The 26,777-nt window shown below is 40.0% G+C and overlaps 1 protein-coding gene across 3 annotated transcripts in view; it reads right to left on the bottom strand.

The window, feature by feature from the left end:
- Positions 1–3,532: 3,532 nt before the first annotated feature.
- The window catches only part of Igsf11 (immunoglobulin superfamily member 11), a 118,579-nt gene continuing 95,334 nt past the window's right edge, over positions 3,533–26,777 (bottom strand). For all 3 annotated transcript variants that reach the window (XM_042669430.1, XM_042669440.1, XM_042669449.1), the window contains exons 2-7: positions 21,808–21,971; positions 20,129–20,336; positions 17,054–17,209; positions 8,232–8,354; positions 6,969–7,119; positions 3,533–4,881 (exon numbers count right to left, since the gene is read on the bottom strand). In XM_042669430.1, coding sequence (XP_042525364.1) covers positions 4,440–4,881; positions 6,969–7,119; positions 8,232–8,354; positions 17,054–17,209; positions 20,129–20,336; positions 21,808–21,971 — 1,244 coding nt within the window. In that variant the 3' untranslated portion in view covers positions 3,533–4,439. The remainder of the gene's footprint in view (positions 4,882–6,968; positions 7,120–8,231; positions 8,355–17,053; positions 17,210–20,128; positions 20,337–21,807; positions 21,972–26,777) is intronic.

The following is a 26,777-nucleotide window of genomic DNA, read 5'->3' on the forward strand; positions in this document are numbered from 1 at the left end:
AGGTTCTGGCATAAGTATGTTCGCTGCAGCATTATTTACCATAGCTAAGATATGGAACCAACCCAGATGTCCCCCACTATATGAAGGGATCAGAAAATGTGGCATATATACACAATGGAATTTTACGCTTCTATCTGAAAGAGTAACATCACCCTTTTCATAAGGAAATGGAAAGACAGAAAAAATTATATTAAGTGAAGTAAGCAAACCCAAAGAAACATAGGTCCCATGGTTTCTCTTATTTGCAATAACAAGTGTACATCTAGGATAATCCTAACAGACAAGCAGAAAAGGTCAAAATCTATGTACATATGACCATATAAGATGATGCTAAGCAAAATGAACCCCAAGATAGGAACACAAGAGGTGTTTTCTTTGTTGCTGTTGTTTTTAATGTATTATGTGAATTTTTTGTTTCTTTTCTAAGTCTTTCCCCCTATGGTAACCCCTATTTTCACTGTATTTGATGCCGGTGCCTGCATCTTATATATACACTTTTCTAATTTGGGGAAGGGAAGGGAAATAACAAAATGCTGAAACAAGGATCCAGGTTGACCCACTGTAACATTGAGATGTACAAGACACTATATTGAAAACAAACTTTACAACTTGGGAATTGGGGAGGTAGAGTTAGGGAGATGGGGAAGGAAGAAATGGTAGAGGAAAAACAAAGGAGGGGGTAACAATGACAAGAAATGTACTCATTACCCCTCTTTACAGTATCTTTACAATAAAAGTTTTAAAACATAAAAAAGAAACATAGGCTCTATGGTTTCCCTCATTTGTAATAATTAGTATATGCCTAGGATAGTCCTGGCAGAGAATCATAATAGCTCAATAACTGTATACATATGACCATACAAAATGATGCTAATTGAACTCCAAGACATGCAAACAACAGGCTTTTGTTTGTTTTGGGGTTGTTGACCTTGTTGTTGCTAATGTACTGTATCTGATTCTTTCTTCTTGTATTTCATTTTTCTTTTTCCATTGGTTTATCCCTGGCAATCACTGTCTTTGATTCTGCATCTTGTATATACATTTAGCTGATTTGAGGAAGTGAAGGGGAGTAACAAAATGCTAAAAGGACAAAGGATGACCCATTACAACAACAGTACTCACAAGACACTGTTGGAGATGAACTTTACAACTTCGAGGTGGGGCGGGGGGGGGGGGGCAGGTGGGAGGGAGGGAGAAGTGGGGAAGGGAAGGGCTAGTGGGAGAAAAACAAAGTAGATAACAATGTTCAACTAGAAATGTACTCATTACCTTACTCATGTAACTGTAACCCGCTGTACAGCACCTTTACAATATATGCATTTTTAATTTATTTTTAACTGTGTTTGCACACACATACTTGCAGTGCAAGCACAAGCACCACATTTTAAATAAGGTGATAGATTGAAACCAGTTAATTTGTGATATTATAACAGGAAGTACACGAGATATCACTATGGGGAGAAATTAAGCAAAGGATATTTGTGATTTCTACTAGTCCTTATAGCTGCATGTACATGTAGTCAACCAAAATAAAACAAAAAGTTTCCAGCCAAGCTTGATCAACACATGTTGACTTACACCCATGCCTCTAACTTGACCTGGCAATTTGGGTTTAGAGCTCCCCCACTATTTATCTATTTGACAGCATAGTGAGTGCAGTGGTAGGTAAGGATGACTCAGTGGTGGAAAGGGCAGGCCCAGCTAAGTGACAAACAGCTAAGTGCACAAAAGGATCATTATGTCTTCAGTCATGGATGGGGGGGAATGGAATCAATTTAAAGTTCTAAAAAGGAAAGTTGATTTCTGAAATATTCCATGCTCATTAAAAATGACTGTGAAATACTATTTAACAGAATAGAAAAGGAAATGCTACATTAAAATAATATCAAGCACAGCCACAGTAATTCACATTTGTAATCCTACCTATACTGGAGACAGAGAGCTGGAGGATCACAGTTTGAAGCTAGTCCAGGAAAAATGTTTGTGAGATCCATCTCAATTAATAATTGCAGAAATGTGGGCCTATCACACCAGCTACATGGAAGTCTGAGATCAAAAGGGACTGCATTTTGAGAACAACTTGGGCAAAAAGAGAGTGGCACCACATCTCAATAGAAAAGGCTAGGTGTGGGAAGTGGTGCTGTGGCTTTGGTAGTAGGGTGCTCGCCTTAAGCTGAAGAGCTGAGGGACAGCGCCCAAGCCCAGAGTTCAAGCTCCATGACTGACAAAAAAAAAGAGAGAGAGAAAGAAACAGAAAAGGCTAGGTGTGATGGCATGTATAATCCTAGCCAAAACAAGACGCATAAATAGGGTCATAGTCCCTCCTGGTCAAGTCAAAAGCAAAACTTTACCTCATAAGTAACCTGAAGGGGCTGGGAAGTTGGTTCAGTGGTAGAGTACTTGCCTGCTATGCATGGGGCCCTGAGTACAATTACTCAGCACCACATAAGCAGAAAAAGCCAGAAGTGGCACTGTGGCTCAAGAGGTAGAGCACTAGTCTTGAGCTGAAGAGCTAAGGGACAATGCCCAAGCCAGAGTTCAAGCCCAATCGACCAAAAAAAAAAAAAAAAGTAACCTTAACAAAAAAGGCTGGAAGCATGGATTAGTAGAATACCTGCTTAGCAAGAGTGAAGCCCTGAGTTCAAACCCCAGTACCAACAAAAAATATCATATCCATTAATTAATGACAACTTATTTTATATGAATAAATTTTATTGAGTTTTAGATCATTAGAAAGAATAGAGAAATGCAAGATAAATGCTTTCTAAACAGCATCTGATAGTATTCATCTTTTCTGTGTCATGGTATTTTCACTTTTTTTATAAAAAGTATAGACATTCATTTATTTAAATTTTTTACAAAGTCAAGAACCATCAAGTGGAAAAACTAAGTAATGCTAAGGTGAATGCTTATCAACATTAAAGTGGTTCTGAGTGTGACTCTCTCACAGACAAAATGGTGCTCGCAGCAGCTCCTGCTTTTCACTTACTGAAATTACCAGGAAAAAGCCCTGGAGGCCACCTGGCCCTGTGATGCCCCTGCTTGCAGGAAAAGCAGCCCAAAAGCGCAGTGAGAAGACGCAGGAGGAATCCTGAATCCTGGGCTACTGTCACAAATAACTTAGGGGTGGATTCTTGGAAGACACTCTTTGTGGGCTGCTTAAAATGAGATTAAGGCGAGATAGTTACCAATACACAAACGGCCAGGTCCACACAGCACAAGACAGTTTGGAAAATAATCTGGTGAACTTCAAGGCCAACCACATCAGGTAATTAAGTCACTGAAGGCGGTCTTCCCCGTGTGTGCATGCACAGAGGGCAAAACTGCAAACCTGAGCTGTCAGATTCGGGCAGACTCTCCCAGAAACACACTGGCCTGGACGCAGGAACCCCGTTTCTCTGACTTATCTCCATTACAAAAAGAATTCTTTTGAAAGTAACAAAACCAAAATAATTCCTGCCTTTCCTGTATTAACTTCTTTTGTCCAGCCAGGAAGAATTATCTTCCTCAGTACTGAAGCATCAGGCGCTGCCCTCACTGAATAACCTGGAAGCCAGGACAGCCCATCCTGGCTGCCAGCCAGGCCCAGGATTGACCACCGCTGTCCTGTTTCACAGCCTGCTTTGGGACAGACCTCCTACTGGACTAATAGCAATTACTGAACAGGGTGGGGTTAAGCTTCCCTATTTTTTTTTTTTAAGAAAATACACCCAATGGTTTGCTGAGGATATTTTCCAGAAGTAATAAATGGGAATTGTAGACCTGCAACAGATCCTAGAATAACACAGACAGGCAAGAATCTGTCAATACAGCAAAATTCCAAATGTGAAATCCATGGTCCAGGAAGAGATAAACAGGGAGGGGCTGCTTAGAGATGTTTCCTTTGTTTTCTCCCATTTCTCACCACATGTTGTATAAAGTGTCGATTCTATGATGAGAGCCAGCTCTGGTGGAACCGGTAGAAACCATGTATGCGGTGAAGCCCTCTTCATAAGGGACAGGAGATACCCAGCACATCACAGGGTGGCTTGCCATTTTTCCTAAAGACATCTATGCTTTTGTTTAGATGCTCTCATTATTTAAACTCCATCTGGCACTTTAGTCTCTTGAAAATTATTAAGTTAGGCAAGAATTAAAGATCAGGCCCATCTGGACTGCAGCATGTTTTTTTTGTTTGTTTGTTTTTTGCACTTGACATTCTGCTCCTTCGTCTTCTCCATGGCTTGGCACATCTTGGAGGTGCAGCTTTTGAACAGAATCACAGGATGCCTGTGAAGGGGAACCAAGACTTCGTGAAGCTTCACAGAGCATGAAGTCCCATCACACAGGACCGTGGCCAGGTAAACCTTGGCAAGGAGGGTCTTTCCAGCCCTCACCCATCCCACCTAGCCACTCATAGGGAACCTTTGCATGTTCTCGCAGCAACTAGTATGTCTGTCCTATACCAGGGACCCTGCCCGGCTCTGGGCTGGCACCATGACAGGTACTGCACCTATCCGCTCAAGTGTGGCCTGGCTGATGGTGTAGGAGTGTGTGTGCTGAGGCTGGGGCTTCCTGCACACTGAGCCGTTGCTCCGGGGTACCACTTGGGGCGATGGCCCTCGGCTGGCTGTCACTACCAGAGTCTTATGTGGACCCGGGACCAGAGGGTTCCCGTTGGCATAGATGGACGGGATATGGACACTGCCTGAGTGGAGCGAGGAAGACTGGCGCAAGTCCCTCAAGTGTCTGAGAGAGCCTGGATTTCTGTGAGCTTCTGGATTGTTGTTCCAGTATCGACTGTTGTAGGTGTTGGAAGAAGTCAGTGTGTTGTTCTCTGACGAGGAGATCTCTGTGTGAAAGGCTTTGGCTGAAGAGCACTTAGGTGGAAGGTCATCCTCTCTAAACACAAACAAAAATGAAGTTGCCATTAAAATTTACCTGAGATTTAGTCTACCCTCTTCCCGTGGAAATGCAACTGCGTCTGAAACACAAATCCCCCATCAGGAACCAAATAACACAACTGTGAATGGTCTCATTTTTTTTTTAACCAGGTCCTTAGAGCTAAACTGCTCCTTAGCATCACAGCAGGCTCCAATAGCAGAAAAGGATCAGCTCTCTCAACAAAATGCTTTCCCTAATCTAACTGAAAAAAAAATGTATAAACACATATGTATGTGTAACTTAAAAATATTCCAAACACGCCTTCAATTTAATTTATGAAGAAATCAAGTGAATTACTTGCCAACGAAAAGCTAAGAAACCAACTTATGGGTATGGAAATTTTTAAGACATTTTTAGAAGCCCTGACTTTATTACCTGTGGGATTTTGTAAAGTGACAGTGTGTGCCAATTGAGAGGTCTCCTTTCTGATCTGGTGCAGGGACTGAATCTAGCCCTATATATAGCCCAAAGCCCTTAGGAATTGTAAGAGGCTAACAGAAGTCAATAACTTAAGATGTTCCTTCATTTCTTTAACATTTCTTGAGTACATCCTATTAGATGCTTCTTGCAAAAATGCACATAAGAAGCTCTGCCAAATGAGGTGACCAGATTTGTAAGTCTGAAGGGCTGAGCAAGAGACTAAAGACGCCCCCGGGGAAGAGGTGATGCCTGGTCAGATCAAGGGCTTTAGTGAAGAGACAGTGGAAAGGGATGCAAAACCAGACTGGAACACAGAGTAAGCCTGGTGGCAGGGGAGAAGGAAATCAGAAATAGGGTGAAGGCCAGGTCCTGAAAGGCCATGTGCATCATGACTAGGAGGCAGGAGGCACTGAAGCATTTCAGCAAGATGACGTGAAACCTGAACCTGGGCTGGAACCCTTGAATCATTTTTCCTTATAGATTATCTTGACGTTTTTCGGAAGGCCTTCAGATTCCTGTCTAAACTGCCTTCTCTGGCTTTTATGCAGTTTGCTTTTCCCCCACCAGGATTGGAATTTAACATGTTGAATCCTGATTGCCACTGTGAGTTAAGAGAGTGAAATGTGGTATTTGGAGGTGGGGATCTGGGGTAATTCGAATTAGATGAAGTTGTGGGAGTGAAGCCTCCCTGAGTGAATCCTGGCAGCTCTGTACGAAGAGGGGCACCCAGTCAGGCACATACACCCATGTCCTTCCCAGCTCTTGCCAGGAAATGTTCCATGCTGCTTGAGGCTGCTGTTAGCAAGGCTGCCAACAGATGGGGCCCCTTCTTATGGCTATGAAACATCTTCCCACAGACTAATGTGTTTCAGGATACTAGTACTCTTTTGGAAGATTCTGGAAATTTTAGGCAGTGGTACCTAACTGAAGGAAGTAGGTCACCAGGAAAGTAGTACTAGGTGCCTTCTGGTATACTTCCTGTCCACCATGAGGCAGAGCACTCTCCTGTACCACATACTCTAGCTGCCATGATGTTCCATTCAAATACATGGAGCCAACCAAACACCGACGAAAACCCTCTAAAACCATGAACCAAAAGAAATGTTATCTCCTATAAGATGTTCTCTCTCAGATTTTGTTCACTACTATGCAAAAATAACATACATTCCTAGACCTGACCTTTCCAGAACTATGAGTCAGAATAAAACTATTTTAAAAATAAAGTAGCCTGCCTCAAGTATTTTGTTAAAGTACTGAAAAAGAGACTAAAACACTCATTCACATTAAGATATATGCTGTGCCTATCTATGTATAGGAACTGGTACATTTTTTTTGTCTTGATGCTACTATATATCAGAAAGGCCAATGTTAAATGAATATTTTAAACTAATGTATCTATTGTAGCAATCATTGAACATAGTAGAGATATGAAGGAGTAGGAGAACTCTTAATGAATACAGGTGAATATTGCTATAAGGAAAAGTGATAAAATGTAAGGGAAAAATATCAGTTGGTCACTCTAATGCCCATACCCATCACAGTTATATGATTAGCATAGAAATCTTGACTGCCCAGATGAAGAGACATACATAGTAGCTATGCAGAACAGATTAGGACATACAAACCTTATTTCATTAGGAATTTCTTCTTCCTCCTCCTCTTTGTTTTTGCTTCTCCAGTAAAAGAATGCTCCCAGTATTAGTGCAATGCAAATAATGATAACAACAGCACCAGTGCCAACGGCTCCAGCTATTAGTCCAATGCTTCTGGGATGGGCTGTGAAATAAATTTAATGAGAAAGAGAAACAGTATATACCTATACAACTGTATAAATATATGTAAGCTTGCTACAAATGTCCTAGTCTGTCTAAAGGACCACACTGGTTAAACCTAATGAGCATTCTACTTCTCTCAGTGGCTAGGGAGGCTCTCATTATCTGCTGCATGACTGGCCCATTTAACAACCCACACAGCTTACAGAGAGCACAGACAGGAGAGGCCAGTACCCATCCACCCTGCCTGAAGGCCCCAGTGCACTCTGGGACCTAGTCAGATACTTTCTGGCCCCATCCCAGCTGCATCAATCCCTTTTTTAAAAAGTATATAATTTTATTCTTATTAAGGTATTCTACAAAGGGGTTGTCATTTTCATAAGTCAGGTACAATGAGCACATTTATTTTTTTGGACAAAGTCACTCTTTCCTTTGTTTTCCCCCAGTCTTCCCTCCCATCCCTGACCGCAAGTTACATAGGTCATTTTCCACTTAGTTTATACTGAGTAATATGACTGCATTTGTTCACCCTTCCTTCCTCCCTTTCTTGGCCCCATTCCCAAAGCAAAAACAAACATTACCAACAACAACAACCAAAAAACCCATGTTTCCATTTCCTGAGATCCATTTAGATAGCATAATTCCCTTTTGCAACCAGAACTAAGCAGCCTAGAATTCTCAACTATTGACAAATGCTGCTTTCAAAACCAGATAACTGCTAATTAGGCAAACAGAAGGGATTAGGAAATACCCAAGGTCTTGCCATAGCTATAAGATCAATACAGACATCATAATGTTTACAGCACTATGAAATAAGAACTGGTTTGAATCTAATGGTCTTAAGGAGAGATATTTTGTCATGAAGGTTATAATACTGCTGAGGTTTAGAAAGTATACTTAAGGATGGAAATATGGCTCTAGCTATGAGCTAGATAGAGTATAAAGCCCTGAGTTCAATCCCCAGTACTAGGACAAAAAAGGAAAGTATACTTATGATATTTATATACATTTAACAATGATTAAAGCCAAATTTGTTTCTATGTAATATTCTGATAACCTCACAACAATTAAGGTTTAACAAGTTTTGCACCTCAATGTGCAACTAACTGTACTTACGGGAAATGACCTGAAGATCCAAAAGACAGGTGCTGGTTCCAATGGCATTAGAGGCCACACACTGGTACAAACCTGAAGACAAAGTGCTAATGTTCCGGATGGTGACTGTTCCCTGCACCTGGTCTGTCACAAAAAATAATAAGTAAGGATCTGGTTAAGTGGATAAATAAGAAACAAAGCAATCCAAAGACTGCAACAATCAATACAAGGTACAGTTATCAATTTTCCTCATTTTTTTTAGTGGAGGTGGGAAGAAATTTTTGGTTCCTAAATAAAGACTAAAATCATTACAACATGTTCGGGCCTGGAACTATTGAGGCCTTGTCCCAAATAAGGACTATCTCAAAGTTCAACATGCAGACCAGCATGTAAGAGCCTAAATAAGAGTGGCTAAGCTTGTCCTAGAGAATGTATGATCAGGACACCACACTTTAATTATGAGTAGCTGTGATTACATAAAGACCAAGTGAGCATCCATAACAATCCTCACTTTAGACTAGATGAAGAAACCATCTGTTCTGTCTATTCTATAACTGTGACAGTAACAATTATGATAGTTCCAATAGACTAGGGTAACTGTGAGGTTTACTGAGGGATAAAGCAATAAAAAATTGGGAAAGAAGCTAGAGAAGGCACGGAGAGCCTCAGATTTCTGTGCAAGTCTGACATCTGTGAGGGGGAGGGGAAGAAGGGAGACTGCGTAGGAAGGGTCTCAGACAGTTTCACAGTATTACTCCTAAGCATGTGGGCAGTCTTCGAGCCAGTCTTTCAGTAAAGGCATCCCATGTCTTGCAGGAGTGAGACTGCATTTGAAGCTCTAAGAAGCTCTATTATGGGCCAGGATCATCCCGGGGACAGGCTGGCCTTGAACTGACACAGTGTTAGAGGCTGGGGAAAAGCAGTCAGGGCCCAGGGCTGTCAGACAATGTTTCTCCCCACATCAAGAGGTCTGAGAATTACCTAGCCAGTTTGCATCTTAGTAACTCATCAATACCATCACAGTTTATATTATTCCTGTAATAATAAATATCAAACAGTCATGAAGATGTGCCAGGCACTAGGAAAACTTTTATATATAGTCTTTTATATGTGTTATCTGACCTTTATCTAAATAATCCTTTTAGGTATCTTTATTATTAATCTCTTTGGACCACAAAGAGATTAGGAAATAAGTAGTTGGAAAATAAGATTACACAGCCAGTCATTAGAAATTAGTATTGGATGGATGTCTGTCTCAGCTTCTAAGTTCTAGTCTTTACTTTCTTTTTTTTTTTTTTTTTTTTGTCGGTCGTGGGGCTTGAACTCTGGGCCTGGGCGCTGTCCCTCAGCTCTTCAGCTCAAGGTGAGCGCTCTACCACTTGAGCTACAGCGCCACTTCCGGTTTTCTGGTGGTTTATTGGAGATCGGAGTCTCACAGTCTTTCCTGCCCGGGCTGGCTTTGAACCGCGATCCTCAGATCTCAGCCTCCTGAGTAGCTAGGATTACAGGCGTGAGCCACCAGCGCCCGGCAGTCTTTACTTTCTTGCCCTTTGGCAGAAAACATAATGCATTCTGTCTCCTAAACTAATCAAAATTACTGCAAAATAGTAAACGGAAAAACTTCCTAACAGCTAAGAAAGAGGTTCTGGCACAAAGTCCAAACATGCCTGAGGCCCCACTGGGAGCTCCTCTGCCCTGGGGTCAAATTATGTTTATATAAACTAAGGTTTAGCTATCTGGTGTCTGCAGGCTACTGGCATTCTTATCTCAATCATAGGAGCAGATGTCCACAGCCTGCCTACCTTTATCAATTTCTTCATTTACTAATATACTTGGGCTGGGGAATACTGAGAACTGTGATACAATGATGAACAGGACAGATCTTCATCAGAGAAGAAGACAAGCATTTCCAGTAAATGGGTTACATGCCAGACAAGGCTAGGTTACTACAGGTACTAGGGGAGGTCTAATGAGAGTCTGCAAAATCAATAGAGCATGGAACAGGAAAGAACCACTGCCCCACACTAGACCATGTATCAGAAGGAATTCACAGGATGATCCTCATAACGCCAGTGCTGTCAAGTTGTCCTTAAACCTCTAACATAGTACACCAGACAGTCATGAGGAATGACTCCAAATCATCACATACATACTTGAATTCTCTTTGACATATTGGGCAGGAAAAGGAGGCACTCCATTTTTGCCTTTTTAAAAAAATTAAATCCATACAATACAGGTATTTTTCAAATGGATGACAGGACACAATGCTTGATAATCCTGGATATTTGGATATGATACATACAAAGTCAATAATATTTAGTGGTTTCTCAGTTTGTCCTTCATGTATTATTTCCTTTTCTTTAAAACCAAAAGCCAACATCCCCCCCCCAAAAAAAAAAATCCAGAAAATCTTGAGAGCTATGTTAAGAAGGCTGGAAGACGGGGTTCGGTGAACTCTCTGGGTGCTGCCGCAGACTTCAGGCAGCATGCTCCTTTCCCCTGTGTTCTATCTGACTTTTCACATCTCACTTCTAGAGATCCACTTCTGTCCCCCTGGCACTTCTGCCTTCTGAAATTCTGGCAAGCACTACACCAGCACACTGAAAGGCACTCAATAAATGTTCGATCCACCAATAAAAGTGCTACCTTCTTCCTAGTACCATGTACACTGTACTAAGTCTTTAATATGTCTCATTTCATGGTCACCACATGCTTAGGTGCTATCCTCCCTATGGACAGCCATGTGATTTGTCTAAGATCACAGACACACACAGGTAGCAGCGCTTTATAAAATCAGCTCTGTACAAGAATTCAGCTCATAATCACACACCCAGCTTTCCAGAAAAGTATTTAAAACTCTACCATTCTGTGACAGGCATTCTCACCATGCCATCTTCCAACGTGGTTGGAATCAGGAACAAACTGTCTGCTAACTCCCTCTTCAACACTCATCGTGCAAGAAAAGCATAAACGCTGGGTAACCAAGCCACAATTCCATGTGCCCCTTTCTCCTTAAACTTTGAAACTCTAGCAATTTGATCTGCTCATAACAAACCAACCATTTTTATTAACATTTCCAAAGCGACAATTTGGAAAATTTTACAATAGTTTCTCTTAAGCAGCATTTGGGCATGATGTTCAAAAAGGTGAACAAAAAGGTGATTGCTTTAAAAAGTTATTTTTAAAAGTTGAAACCACTGTCTTCCCTTACTTTCTTGACGTAGACACAATGAACTGCACGAATGTGTGATTAAGTGATGTTGACATTCTATAGTGCAGAGCTGACTCAGAGTTAATCAGGGAAGGAGACAGCCATACTGATAAGACAGGATTAATCAGAAACTAAACAGAGATGTTTTCAGAGATGGACACAAGGCTGTTTGCCGTTTCAAAGCACACAGCTTTGGAAAGTTCAAAAGACAACAAATCCACTGCTTAGCTCACTGCAGCCTTGTATCCCCCACAACCACACATCCGGCCTACAAGTCTCTTCAGCGTTAGAGAGAAACAAGCCTGAGTGTACATTTCCAGTTCTGTCTTTTTCCTGGGTTCCAGAGCTCTACTTCTGGCTACCTCATCCACAGTGCTAGTGAAAATCATGTGGTCAAGAACTGCACAGCCTCCTTCTAGCCAGGCAGAATTCAGATGTGCTGGATCTCCATGGCTGCCTTAGCTTCCTCTTCTGTTGGTGGAGCTCAAAAAGTGCCTGGACATCACGGGGCACTGAAGACCAAGTGAGATGATGTATGCTAATGAGATCAGTACAGTTTCTAGTGACGTTTCTATGGAGGAATTTCCTCCCGAGATTTCTTAACAAATTTGTGTATTTTTCTGAGCCATATGAAAATATCTGTCCAAATTTTTACAAGTTTTCTTATAACCCCAAATTTCCCATATATAGTAATTACAAAATTGAATTATGTATTTTCATTATTTATATATTTTAAATAATAATATACTTAAATATTTAATAATAAATTGATAAAATTTATGTAATAAAAACAAATAGTAAATCATTTCTATTTAGCCTCAATATTCTGTTAAAAAAATCATATTCAGTGAAGTAAGCCAGACCCAAAGAAACATAGGTCCCATGGTTTCCCTCATTTGTAAGAATCAGTATATGTTTAAGGTTATCCTAGCAGATGAGCAGAATAGCTCAATAGCTATGTACATATGCCCATATAAGATGATGCTAAGTGAAATGAACTCCAAGAAGTTTTTCTTTGTTGTTGTTGTTGTTCATGTACTATGTGATTTCTTCTTTCTTTTGTATTTTTTTTCTTTTTTCCCCTGTGATTTATCCCCTGCTGTCATTGTACTTGATTTTGGTGCCCTGGGTATTTTATATGCATTTATCTGAATGAGGGAAGGGAAGAGAAACAACAAAATGGTGAGACAAAGGACAAAGGGGGAAGCAATGCACAGATAACATGTTGGAAATGATCTGTACAGGCTGGGGAGAGGGAAAACTGAACAGTAAAATTTAAAAATTAAACAAACACATGAGGACAATCTGCTCTGCCATTGATTAAAGCTATGTGTGTATGTGCTGTTACTGAGGCTCAAACTCAGAGCCGCACACTCCTCTTTGTTTCCTTGCCCAAAGCTAGTGCTCTTCCACTTGAGCCATGCCTCCAGTCAGTATTTTTCTTGTTAACTGGAGATGGAGTCTTAAGGAACTTTCTGCCTTGACTGGCTTTGAATTTCAATCCCTCAGGTTTCAGCTTCCTTAACAGCCACTCGTGCCCAGCTTAAACTTAACAGTGATACTTTACCTTCCATGTACATGCTATTTCTGTTAGCTCCATTCCTTTATTCAATTATAAAAATACTTTGTCTGCATGCTCTGATTTTGGTTTTGCCATTGAAATAGATATTGTGTTTGCCAATTCATATATTTTAATCAATTTCAAATTTCATGTCCATATATTCTACAGCATTATTCTTCATTTTTCTTTAACTTTCTATTAAAGTATTTGCAAAGAACTCAAGATAATTTTTATTTATATGAAATAATCCTTAATATAGTCTTACGTTGAAAGATATCAGGTTATTAAAGGTGTCTGAACTCCCATTTCCTATATGGGAAATAGGAAATGTTTTTCTCCTTCCCATAGGAAATGTTCTCTTCTTTTACTTATCCCTACTTCAACTTTTTTATATTAAAATGGACCACTTTCAAAGAAGAAGTGGAGGAAGGGGAGGAGGAGGAGGAAGAAGAAGAACAGGAAGAAGAGGAAGAGGAGGAGGAGGAGGAAGTGGCGGTGGTAGTATAGGAGGCAGCAGCACCATCAGGTTTCAAGACAGCATTTACATAAAAAAAAATTAAAAAGAAAAGACAAAAGACTAGAGGATAAAACACACTGTTCGCATATCTATTTTGCAGTGGGGATTTTTCAGAAGTATGTAAAATCAGTCTTTTCTGCTACCAAGAAGTAACTCATATGACATCAGTTACTTAGTTCCTTAACCTGCATTGTGATTACTAGACTTTTCCAACTTTACTTCTGTAATGGTTAAGTTTTAATGATCATAAATAACTTTGAATCATAAAAATCTGCTAAATCTGGCTGAAACTGACTTCAGGCTGGCCTAAGCTCATATGCAATACTTTCTAATTACAAAAGTGAGATAAAGTATACTCAGTGATTATTTCAAATATATTGTCTAACAAAGATGAGGAGTATCCCCACAGGAGCCAGAGAGGAGGAGAAGGCAAAAAGCCAAAGCTTGATTTAGGTCTCAGATGGAGACTTAAGTGTACAGTGCACGCGGATGGGAAGAGACAGAGCCCAGTGTTTACAGCCGGGACCTAGAACAGGCCACTCCATCAGTGATAGGGAGAGAATTCCACCAACTTGCTCAGTAATCAGTAATCACTGCTGTATCTAGTATCCAATTGAGTCTTCCCTGGGGCTGTTGGCAGAAGCACAGTCCACAGACTCAGGGCCGCCATGCAAGTGGAGAGCTGGAGGAGGAAAGGGTTGCAGGGAAAGGGAGCTAGCCACAGCAAACAGGAGGACCGGCATACAGGAAACATGATACTCAAGTTATATGAAAGCCGCTACAACATGTCACGCTGTTAAACTCCCTGAGAAAATTAATGCGTGAGGTCACAAGAGCCAAAAGCAGCTTTCAGAAATAAAAGGATGTCACAGAAAAGTGTGGACAGCAATTGGCTCAGGGGAGAGATGGTAGTGTTTTTAAAAACAAGACCAGAAACGAAGCCCTTTTCTTGGTTTAAAATTTTTATCTTCTTGTTATGCTCTTGCAAGATAGTTCTCTAGGTGGCCTTGGGCTGATCCAGGAACGCTGCCTTCTGCTTTCTCGCTGGTATCTCTCCAGAGTAACTGTAGAATATGCTGGGAAGGCAGCATCTTGAGTTAAGGAGGAAGGGACTGGCTGGAACACTCCAGGCTCTGCTCTAGTCTGCTTTGCAATACATTACCCTGGGGTATCACATGATACCCTGTTAGAAAGCCAGGGAGAGCTGTTCTCTCAGCCGCCACCTCAGTGCATGGGCAACCTCAGGGACATGCGCAAATGACACTCTATGTACACTAGGCAGGTTTTCTGAGCCTTGCGGAACTGGAGGAAAGTCCCAGATCCAGCAGCCCCAAGTGACTGGGCAGGACAAATGGGAACAAGAGATTTCACTACTAAACAATTCTGGGGCCTTATAACTATTCACTCTCATGAGACCTCAGGGGTTCCACAAAACCTTCCTAAATCTCTTCGAAGGACATTCCTTTAATTAATCTAAGGATCTCCTACTAAGTCCTATCTCTTAAAGGGCCCACCACCATCAGAGTGAGGACAGAGAGGACCAGGCCTCCAATACACTGACCTCTGAAGGACACAGGCAAACTATAGCCAAACCACAGCGGTCCCTTCATAACTGTTTGCCTGACATTTCCTCATTATCAGATTCTAGTTGCTTTTCACCGGAATACAGCAGAAATATTATCCTGAGTACACAAATTAAAAATCTGACTCTAATAATGTTTATTTTTACAATAAATAATCTTTATCCAATGTAATTCTGATGATAAATCCAAAGTTTCAAATTATAAAAGGTGAAAGTTTTTATTTTCGACATTCAAGTTCATTTTTGTACATAAAATACCAAGAATACTCAAGTTGCAAAGACAATATACCGAGTTATTTGATAGGCACACACCTGCCAGAAACCAAGAGACAGAGGGTTCTTTCTAGGAGTATTTCTCAACTTACTACAAAATAGCCATTGTCAATGTCCTTTTGTAATTCCAAAAATGCATCCAATATTCCACAAAAATTGCACAACATAGGCATGAAATAATGCTGCCACAGAGGCCCTTGAAGATGACATTGTTGACCCTTTTATTTTACAAAAACTAACATCAGTTTGAGAAGTCAGTCAATAGTTAAGAAACATACCGGAAAACCTGGGATTTGAACATAGTTTTCAGCAGTTTAAGACAGAGCCATTTTAAGTATCTTACAATGGTAAGATTAACTAGTACACATATATACACACACACATACACACACACAAGCCATAATATGGCTGAAACTTTCAGCTATAAACAATCAGTGTTTCACAATATTGTAGTACTCATTATCAGAGTAACCCAAACATTATTGTGTTTTAAATAATGAATTTGGGGCTATGTGAATTAAGAGAGGACAAGAAGGTCAATCAGTATTCCTTTGGGTTTTGGGAGGCTTTTGTTTGTTTTGTTTTTTGTTTGCTAGTCCTGAGGCTTTAACTCAGGGTCTAGACACTGTTCCTGAACTTCTTTTGCTGAAGGCTAGCACTCTACAACTTGGGCGACAGCACCACTTCCGGCTTTTTCTGTGTATGTGGTACTAAGGAATGGACCCAAGGCTTCATGCATGCTAGGCAAGCACTCTACCACTAATCCCAACCTGAGAGTCTTAAGGAAACTAACATCAGCTGACAGCTGAGGACTTTTTCCCTTGCCATGGCAGTCAGACAGGCAGGCAGGAGTTCACAACATGATTCAAAGTTAAGAACAAGTAAGGCTGTTTGGGGCCTCCCCCTTAACTGCCAACTCTATGCTCTGTGTGTGTATGTTGTACACATGCACATCCGTGTGTGTGTGTGTGTGTGTGTGTGTGTGTGAGTGTGCATGTGCGTCTGATTTGAGGCTGTCGTTTATTGCTGGTATTGGCTACTAGAACTCAGGCCTAGTGCTCTGTTGGCTTGTTTACTCATTTTTGATACTCTACAACTAAGCCTGACTTTTCTCTGGTTGTATTTTTCCTGTTGTTGGTTACTTTAGAGATGGAGTCTTGTGGACTTGCTGCTCAGGCTGGCTTCAAACTACAATCCTCTGGTCCTCAGTCTCCTGAGTAGTTAAGCTTATAATTGTGAGAGCTTTATATTTAAATTAAGATTTGTGACTCTGCCCTAAGAATGCTAAAAGGAACATTTTCTATAACAGAGATGATAAAAAATAGGATCCTATCATTTTTCCTCATTTTATTTCATAAAACTTTCTCAAATTTTCAAGGATGTTTTCCTTAAAATATCCAAATACTAGGGGTTTGTTTGTAAGAACCATGATACTTGTGTCTCTCCATCTTTATCCTGTCTTGTGTGACCAATCCTTGGGTCTCCTGGTCCTTAAATATCCATTGTGATGGAACAGAACTTCCCCTGTGTATAGAAAAGTCAACACGCAAAAGGGAAAGAAACCGTTGTGCTAGACACACAAAAAAATCTAGAAAAAAAGACAGAGGTATTTTTCAAAGTATATGAAAGTTCATGACCATGAAAATCTCAGAACTTTCCATGAAAAGGAATGAAATGGGTTAAGGGGCACTGTACCTACCCTGAGTGGCTGTTGGAGGTAGCTTGAGTGTGTTATCCAACTTCTCCCAGAGGTAAGTCGGCCGAGGAATGCCTTCCTCTGAGCTACACAGCAGGATGACATCGCTGCCGATATCCTGGGATCCTTGGATTTGGCAGTGTGGGGCAGAAGGGGGAACTAGAATATGCAGAGTAAGCAAAGGGGTACATGGTTACTATGAGCCAAGGGCTGACAAGGAAAACATTACCATTCAGTACTGGGGATCCTCAGGGAACACTGTTCCTTGATTACACACCAGGAGAAAATCTCCAGGCAAAGCTAGAAGGTAGTCGTGCGCTAATTAACAAGACTTGATTTCAGGACAGGGCCTGCAATTTCATCAGACTAGGGACAAATTTGTGATGAGCTGCACCTTTTCATACTTCAAAGCATCTCATGGTCTTGGTTTGACTCTGCTTCACTCTGCTCACTTCAATGGATCACCATCAAAAACACTGCTGGAAAGCCCCTCTCAGTGGCAAACTCAAGTTCCTACCCTATCAACTCACCCTATCAACTGTCCTCTGACTGAGACCACCTGGGCAAGGGGATTAGTTACTTTACAAACAAAACCAGACAAAATACTTTATACCAAATTCTGCTTTGTGGTGGGGAGTTAGAGTAGGGATCAAATTAAAGGAAAATTGGTAATAAAACAGTTGACATTTGTAATCATTAAGATAAAAAGAACACAAAGGGTAAGAAAAAAATAACTAAAGAAACAATAAGGAAGAAAGTGGTGATTTGTACTAGCAAAAAAACAAGGATTTTTTTTTTTTTTTAAATGAAGCCTGTGGCTAGAGGACTCGTGCCGGGAAATATAGACACCAAGAGTATAAGGACAAATGATATATTTTTTAATTGTAATGACTTTTCAGTGAATGTGTTCTCTATTTCATAAATAAATAGACAAATCTGAAAGGCATGCAGGTTATATAGAGCAGTGAGGAAGAAGAGGGGGTGAGGGAAGAGGGAATCATGAAAAGGTCTGTTTAGGAAAGGTAAGGGAAGTGAGAATCTCAGCAAACCCTTAGAGCTATGGTGGAGTGTAACCCCCCTTGGATTCACATCTGTGACAAGGATGCTGCTCTGAAGGAAAACCCAAAATAATTCATTGCAGGTAGTACCAACTAAAACACGAAGGCTTTTTTTCCTTAAAAGTTAAAAAAATAAACAAATCACCTGGGAAGCCCGTTACAAAACTTACAGATATAAGAATGAGATTTAATTCCACCAGGGATTAGAGCATGCCCTTAACCATGAGGGGAAAAGGGCAAGAATCCCCACCATCAATATCCTCAAGTAACTACACAATGAAAGTAGAAAAAGGGTGAGTTTACAAAGGACTACAGAGCCAGGTTCTGAGACATGAGTAGGATGGAGTCACAATGGACTTTGTCCTAAATTAAGTGAGCATGGCCACCTCGGCCTACCTCAAGTATCCATTTGGAAAGAAGACAGGAGAGCTGAAGAATCTAGTATGTTTAGAGTATTTAGTATGACAGAATCTCAACAGCACAGCTTGACAGAAAGAGTGCTAGTTTGAGTATGAGAGAAAAAAAATTTTTTTCTTGGTCGTGGGGCTTGAACTCTGGGCTTGGGAGCTCTCTCTGAGCTCTTCAGCTCAAGGCGAGTGCTCTGTCGCTTGAGCCACAGCACCACTTCTGGTTTTCTAGTGGTTTATTAGAGATAAGAGTCTCATGGACTTTCCTGCCCAGGCTGGCTTTGAACTGTGACCCTCAGATCTCAGTCTCCTGAGTAGCTAGGATTACAGGCATGAGCCACTGGTGCCCAGCCGAGAGCAAAATTTTAACATGTACTATTCATTGTCTTATGACCGAAGGCTCTAAATCTATTTGGTCCTTGGTATGAAGATATAATCTTTATTATTCAAGCAAGGATAGCTGTGAGAATAAGATGAAATTATTAAAATTACTTAGGACAGGCTGAGCACCTGTGGCTCATGCCTGTAATCCTAGCTACTCAAAAGGGCAAGATCTAAGGATCACAACTCGAATCCAGCCCAGGCAGAAAACTCTGTGAGACTCTTATCTCCAATTAACCAGCAGAAGAGAGCTGTGCCATAAGTGGTAGAATACTTGCCTTGTATAAAAAACCTCATGGACAGCACCCAGGCCCTAAGTTCAAACCCAAGAATAACACACATGTACACACACACACACACACACACACACACACACACACACACACTACTCAGGACAACAGGTCTAATCTGAATTGGTGGGACTGTACTCTGTTTCAGAGGAAATACTATATGCTGAAACCACTGTTCTGCACTCAAAATTATAATGACTTAATTTGTTCTCAACAAAAGCATCTGTCCTGTAAAAGCTTAAAAAAATAGAGGTTCTGCACATCCATGTTTATTGATGCTTGGTTTATGACCTAGAATCAGCCAATATAATATGGCATGTATATGAAAAGCAATACAGTAGAAGAGTTTATTTGTTCAAAATGTACTCTGCATGATGTATATAATATCACAATGAAGCCTCCTCATGTTATAAATGCATATTAATTTAAAAATAAAAGTAAAATATCCACTAAAATATTCTTTAAAAAAATAGAAGTTCAGGGCTGGGAAGGTGGCTCAGTGGTAGAGTGCTTGCCTTGCATGCATGAGGCCCTGGGTTCGATTCCTCAGCACCACATAAGCAGAAAAAGCCAGAAGTGGCGCTGTGGCTCAAGTGGTAGAGCACTAGCCTTGAGCTGAAGAGTTGAGGGACAGCGCCCAGGCCCAGAGTTCAGGCCCCACGATCGGACCCCCACCCCCAAAAATAGAGGTTCATTTCTGATAGTAATTTGTACCAAGTAATTTGTACCATCAGAAAACACGATGAAATAGGTCAGACCACCTGAAATTAAGAAATCGGTGGGAAGCCTGTATAGAAAACACAGAGACGTAGAGAAGGGGTAGAGTCTGAGGTCAGGAAAGGAGCACAACCACATTGAGGGTGTAGAAGGAAAGGCAAAAGCAAACACATCAGACAGCAGATTCCTAAGTGGTCCAAGAGGCTGGGCAGTTCCATCACTCACCTAGCACTGTGAGGCCAGTGACCCCAATGTTCCTCCCCCCTCGGTCAGGAAGGTTGTTGACTAAACACTGGTAGGTGCCTGTATCTGAGAGCTGAGTGTTGTTAATGAAGATAGAGACGTTGGTGGCTGGCATGGTGCCTGTAAATCCTACCCTACCATGGAACCGGGGGGCACCGTCAAACATCTGTCCACCCTGATACAGAATGACCTACAAAAAAACACAAAATTAATAAACTGGTTGTTGTGTCCTTTCTCCCAGATATATAATAACTAGCCAGTAGGCAAACCAAATATTCCTGCATGAAATGTTAGGAAAATATATTTCTAACAGTTGTCCCCAGCATTTCGTTATTGTACCTATCCAACAGGTATCTTTAAAGAGAACATATTTTCCTTATATAATTCATCAGAACATAGAAATGCTATCAATTCATAAACAGTTTATCAAAGGAAAGGAAAAGTTAGCATTGCCATTTTCATAGTTCTTAGACAACAAAATGATTGATCGTAGTTATAGACCAAATATCAAAAACTGTCAGAAAAGGTTCACAACTGTGTATGTAAAGAACTGTAGGCCAAGTTCTATTCTTACATCTTCTCCATCACTGAAAAAAAAAATATGAGGTTGAACAAAATAATCTTAAAGGCATAGTTTAACTACAATATTAAATAGCTTCAAGAAACAAAATAGGTTTCCACTAAATTTGATATTCAAAATTTCAATTTAGAAAAAATTTTAAGTATTACTAAGTTCATTGAAGCAGAAAACCTTCATGGAATTGTTACCTTTGCAAAAAGCGGTGTGGCCTTTATCACAACTCATTAATTTTTTGAGCATTATTTTCTACAGTGGTTATCACAAATGATGACTCTTTTCCTTGTCATATATTCTGTTAATTGAGAACAGCTTCTATTTTCATGTACATTCTTTTGTGTGACACATTGTAATTTATGAGAGAGAGACTGTTGGCTAGTAAGCCTAATTTTTAGATACTTATGAAACTAATTCAACACATTAAGTATTAATATCTAATTGTCACTTAAAAAGTACAGTCACTCACTTGTGTTAATGTCAGCCCTTTCCTGACAGAATCGACCATGCATAAGCCAAGCACCAATGGTTCATGACTGTAATCCTAGCTACTTGGAAAGCTGAGACCTGGAAGATGACAGTTCATAGCCAAACAAAGCAGAAAAGTCTCTGAGATTCCATGTCCAAAATGACCAGCAAAGCAGCTAAACTGTACTTATGGCTCAAATAGTAGAGCTCCAGCTATGAGCAAGAAAGTCAAGTGAGCATGAAGCCTTGAGTTCAAGCCCTAGTACTGCCATAACAAACAACACAAAATATAGACCTGGCCTTTACTGTCTTGGCATTTTCCTATTTTCATATGTAAAATTTCTTCTTTAAATCTTTCTTTTTAATCCCAGGTTCTAGTTTCAGATCTACTAAGATTCTTAATCTTAATACTTGGTGATGATGATGACATCCTTTAAAAAGAGGCTAGCCTCCCCTGATAGTTGATTAATAACCCACAGAAGGGAGGACCTAAAATAGCACAGGCACACTGAAGACGCCACCTTCTTCTAGGAATCGAAACTTCACTCAGGATGCTCTCCCACCCACCTCTTCAGTAAAGATTAAAGGCGAGGGGCAGCATAACATGGAACTGCAGTACCTGCTCAGGTTGGTTAGCATTCGAGAGAGGAATGACCATCCAAATGACATTGAGGTTAATAAGGGCAGCACTGGTAGAGAAAGTGCAGGGCAGGACTGCAGTCTGACCCCGGGCCACCTGGATACTCCCAGGACTCTCTGATACTTCCAGAGACACTGCAACACCTACAGAGAAAGGAAAGCACGGTTAGCAGCTTTCTCTTTCCTGACAGCTCAAAACCCCTCAAGAAGATCAGCTTGTTTTATTTTATCATATTATCGTTGATAATGTGATCAGAAAGGTATGACTGTCTTACTTAATGACTTACTTAATGATCAAATAGATCATTCCTTTGCCTCTACAGTTGGAAAACATTAGAGGTTCTCTTGTGTAACATTATCCTCAGTATTTAACCAAATTCGAGTAAAATGCAGGGGAATTTCTACTGGTGGGACTTTGGCAAAAGTTATAAATGGTGATAAAAGATGAGAAATAAAGTTAATTTTTAAAAGCATCATTAACAGCATTAAGCATCATTCAACAGTAAGCTAAGAAACTTACAAATACATAAATCAAACAAATATGTGAGAAATATACATGATAAAAACTGCATTTAGAACACTAATGAAAGAAATCTGTTAGCCTAAATAAGTGAAAGATATACAACATTCATGAATTGAAAGACTCAATCATATCAAGATGTCAGTTCTCCCCACTTTGATCTCTGGGCAATTTAATTCAAAATTCCTCTTGACTTTTGCAGACATGAAGAATGAGAATGACCAAAAGAGAATTTGAAAATACTAACAAAGGTGAGTGAAACAGTGCTACATGATTAGAAATTTGTTGCAAACCTACAGTAATCAGGACAGCTGGTACTAACATAAGAAGAGACTTATAGACAAATGGTCCAGGACCAAGAATGTGGAAACAGACCCTCATACTTATGTCTGAATACTTTTCAACCAAGGTTCAAGACAATTAAATGGAGAAAAGACTAGAAATTCAAAGGAGGAGGCAACAATGCTTGATAAGAATTGTACTCATTTCCTTGCTCATAATTGTAACCCCTCTTACTTTTTTTTTACAATAAAAAATAGTTATTAATAAAAAAGAAAAGGGGGGTGGAATGTAGTCATGGAGATGGGAGGGCAGGGATGGTAGCGGAAAAACAAAGGAGGAGGCAACAATGCTTGATAAGAAATGTACTCATTCCCTTGCTCATGTAATTGTAACCCCTCTGTATGGTATTTTCACAATTAAAAAAAATATTAAAAAATAAAAAAGACTAGAAATTTTGCTTTTCAACAAATGGTGCTGGGACAATATACTGTAACTATATAGAGAGATCAAGAAAGACAATTTCAACCCAGAATATACAAAATCAACTTTCTGTGCTCATAAACCTTAATGAAGATAAACATATAAAATTTATATAAATAAAGAGAAGGAATCTAGTTACTTTGGACCAGTCAAAGGTATGTTACAACATCGTATCTCATACAAGAAAACAAGTTAGTAAATCTGACCTTAAAGTAAAGAACTTTGTAGTTCAAAAGATTTAAGAAAATACAGTTTTATTATAAATTATATGAAAAGGACTTACATCCAGAATGTATAAAGAAGTAGACAACTCAATTAAAAAGACAACCTGATTTGAAAGAGACATTCACACTAAAACCACAATAAGATACCAATGCACATCCACTGGGATGGTTACAATCAAAATAACCAAATACTAATGAGGATTTAAAGAAATCAGCATTTTATGCACTGCCGATAGGAAAGTAAAATAGTACGACTACTTTGGAGAATAGTCTGTTTCTTAAAAAATTGTGTGTGTGTGTGTGTGTGTGTGTGTGTGTGTGTGTGTGTGTGTGTGTGTGTACTATTACAACACAGTAATACAATTGCTTAGGAACCTACCCAAGTAAAATTAAACATACTTCTACCCAAAGGCTTGTTCATGAATATTCAAAGTGGCAGTATTTATATCATGCATGGTGAAAGAGAAATAAAACAAGGATCCATCTACTACTGGTGAATGAATGAACAAAATGAAGTGTAACCATATAACAAAAAAATGCTATTTAGATATAAAGAACATCAAAACTACTGATACATGTTATTAGATGATTGAGCCTCTCAAAAATAGTCTGCTCTTCAGGGCACTGGTGGCTGTCTGTAATCCTAGCTACTCAGGACGCTGAGATTTGTCATCGAAGTTTGAAGCCAGCCCAGGCAAGAAAGTCTGTAAAACTCTTATCTCCAATTCTACCAAAAAGCCAGAAGTGGAGCTGTGGCTCAAGTAGTAGAGTGCTAGCCTTGAGGAAAAAATGCCCAAGGACAGCACTAGGTCCAAAATCAGCAAGAAAAATATATACATACATATATAATATACTATATATTCTGCTAAATGATCATGAAAGCGACCAAAAAAATGTTGAAAAGAAGAGAGGAAAGAGAGAAGCTAAATAATATATACAGGATGAGTTTGGTCCAAGTATATTATATGCATGCTATAGATATCACAATGAACTCTCTTTGTGCAATTAACTTATGCTAATAGAATTCTTTAAAAATAAATTTACCCCTTTGATTAGGAATTAAAAATATTTTTGCTAAATGAACAAAACCAGATCTAAACCCTGAACAACATTTGACTTCCCATACCTACTGTGTAGAAAGGCAAAACTGGAGAGGAGGAGGAAGATTACTGGCTGTCTCGGCTGGTAGGGAAGGAGTCCGGCTTAATACAAATAGACTTAATGAGACATTTTTAAGGTGATGGAAAACTTCTAAAAGTAAATACTTGTAATGCATGTACAACTCATAAATTTAGCAGAAATCACCGGTAAATGGGTTAGTTTTGTAGAATGTAAATTATACCTCAATGAGACTATTAAAATTCAAAGAAGGAAAACATTGACTCATCAGGGCTCCTGGGAAGTCAAAACCTTGCTTATCACTTGGGCAGAGAAATGGCTGTGTCCCTTCAATGATGGAAGAACATAGAAATAAAGTGCCACTAAAATAGATCAAGGAAGACCCTACCAAGCAGCTATTCTATTGGTGTATATCATGAAAAATATACAAAGTCCAGGGCAACAACTCAACTGCTTTATTTCAAATGCTAATATATCAATTCTCCCCCAAAAGTGGCATGACAACATACTGTTATGACTACAGTTAATTTTTATCAATGTACATAACACTTTCCTTCTATAGAACTTCATGTTCTTCACAGTCTGATCATGTTCTCAGGAGTTAATTTTGCAGAGTAAAATACTTCACAAAGTGAGCCATCTGTGATAGAATATAAAGAACTTGATAAGGTCAGAAAAAAAGTCTGTTTCTAGGCAAAGTCTCTTAGTTCTAAAAAGAAAGTTCAAAGAATCTCAGAATTTAGAGAAAGAGAAGATGACTGGGTCATGCAACCGGCAATGAATACAAGCATGAGCTACTTTATCAGGGTGCAAGTTGACTGTGGAAGTAGACAAGCTAACATATAGCACAGCAAATTTATGATAGAGACGTAAGATTGTCAGGAACATGGTAGTACCTGCCTATAACTCCCAAACTCAGAAGGTTAAGACAAGATTGTAGCCTGAACTACAGAGAGAAAGCCTACCTTACAAACAAACAGATAAATAAATGGTAAGTTTGGAAACCAGGGTGGTAACAGCATCACTGCATTCGTCAGAGGATATACCAAACCAAGGGCATGTTTGTCACCATATAGGATGAGGTATAACCTCCTATCCTCTGTCCTCACCAACCACTTCTGCTACTCACCAGTTGAAAGTGCAACTCACACGATTTTTATACAAATCTTAAAAAGAAAAAATAATAACCAGTATAGACCAGTAAACTAAGAAATGAAACAAAGGTGTAGCTGGAACTACCAAACCAAGGTACGTGGGAGACAAGATCCAGAGAACAGCAGCAGGAGCTGCTAAGGCAGAGGCGTCCTGCTGGCAGATGACAAGCCTCTGGGGCAGCAGAAGCCAAGAGAGAGCAGCTGTATATGGTTAACGCTGCTTGAGAACTTACAAAGATGTGGATGAAGTTGTGCAGAACAGGGCAGGGTTGAAATAGTCTTGCATCTAATCAGCTAGGTGCCCCACACCCTTCCTCGCCCAAGAAGTCAGTTATCTGTAAGTCTGTGGCTTATCTCTCCATGGGGTATGTCCCTGCTATCATCTTATCATCAAAGGGATCTGCTGCTGCTGAGGGCTGTACCAGATGTGGACAATGACTGGAACTATGACTCCAACTATTCTGGCTGACATCCAGGTAAGCGGACCACACACACATACCACGCCACACCAAGCATTTGTCACAGATCTGCTCTTTTCATCCCACACAGACATCTGCTGATGGGATATGCCTATCTCAGGAAAACTGGAGGCCCAGAGAAAATTGTAAAACTAACTCCAAGGTCACAAAATCTAGAAAGTAGATAGACAGCAGTTCTGCCTGGATTCAAACCCAAACAGCTTCTCTATAGAAAACACACATCTTAGTATACCACTCAACACAAAAAAAATCATTCCACAAAGAGCATTACCATATTGTACACATACACACACACACACACACACACACACAAATACTGGAAACCAGATGAACTTTTACATAAGAATCATTACAAACTATTGTATAAGAATTCATTCTATTGCCTGCATGGAAACCTACAAATCAGGTTGTTTGTCCCATCTCCTCCCTCTCTCCCATTACGTGAGAGGTTCTCTGGGGCTAACCCCTCATGTGAACTTTGAATTCCATCCTTGGGCCTTTAAATATGCTTAAGCTTTTCGACTGAAAACAAGTTTTTACCTTCCTACCCTCTCCAGTCCTCTCCAGGGTCTGCCCTCTTTCTCTCTTCATGCTAATCTTTTGAAAGAACTGTTTGTACTCAGTCTTCTGGACTCTGCTCCCAGTCTGCAATCTATTCTTTGCCTACCACTTCTGAAAAACAGCTCCCCTGG

The sequence above is a fragment of the Dipodomys spectabilis genome, unplaced genomic scaffold, assembly GCF_019054845.1.
Source record: "Dipodomys spectabilis isolate Male_0828 unplaced genomic scaffold, ASM1905484v1 ptg000017l, whole genome shotgun sequence".
In the NCBI taxonomy this organism is placed as follows: domain Eukaryota; kingdom Metazoa; phylum Chordata; class Mammalia; order Rodentia; family Heteromyidae; genus Dipodomys; species Dipodomys spectabilis.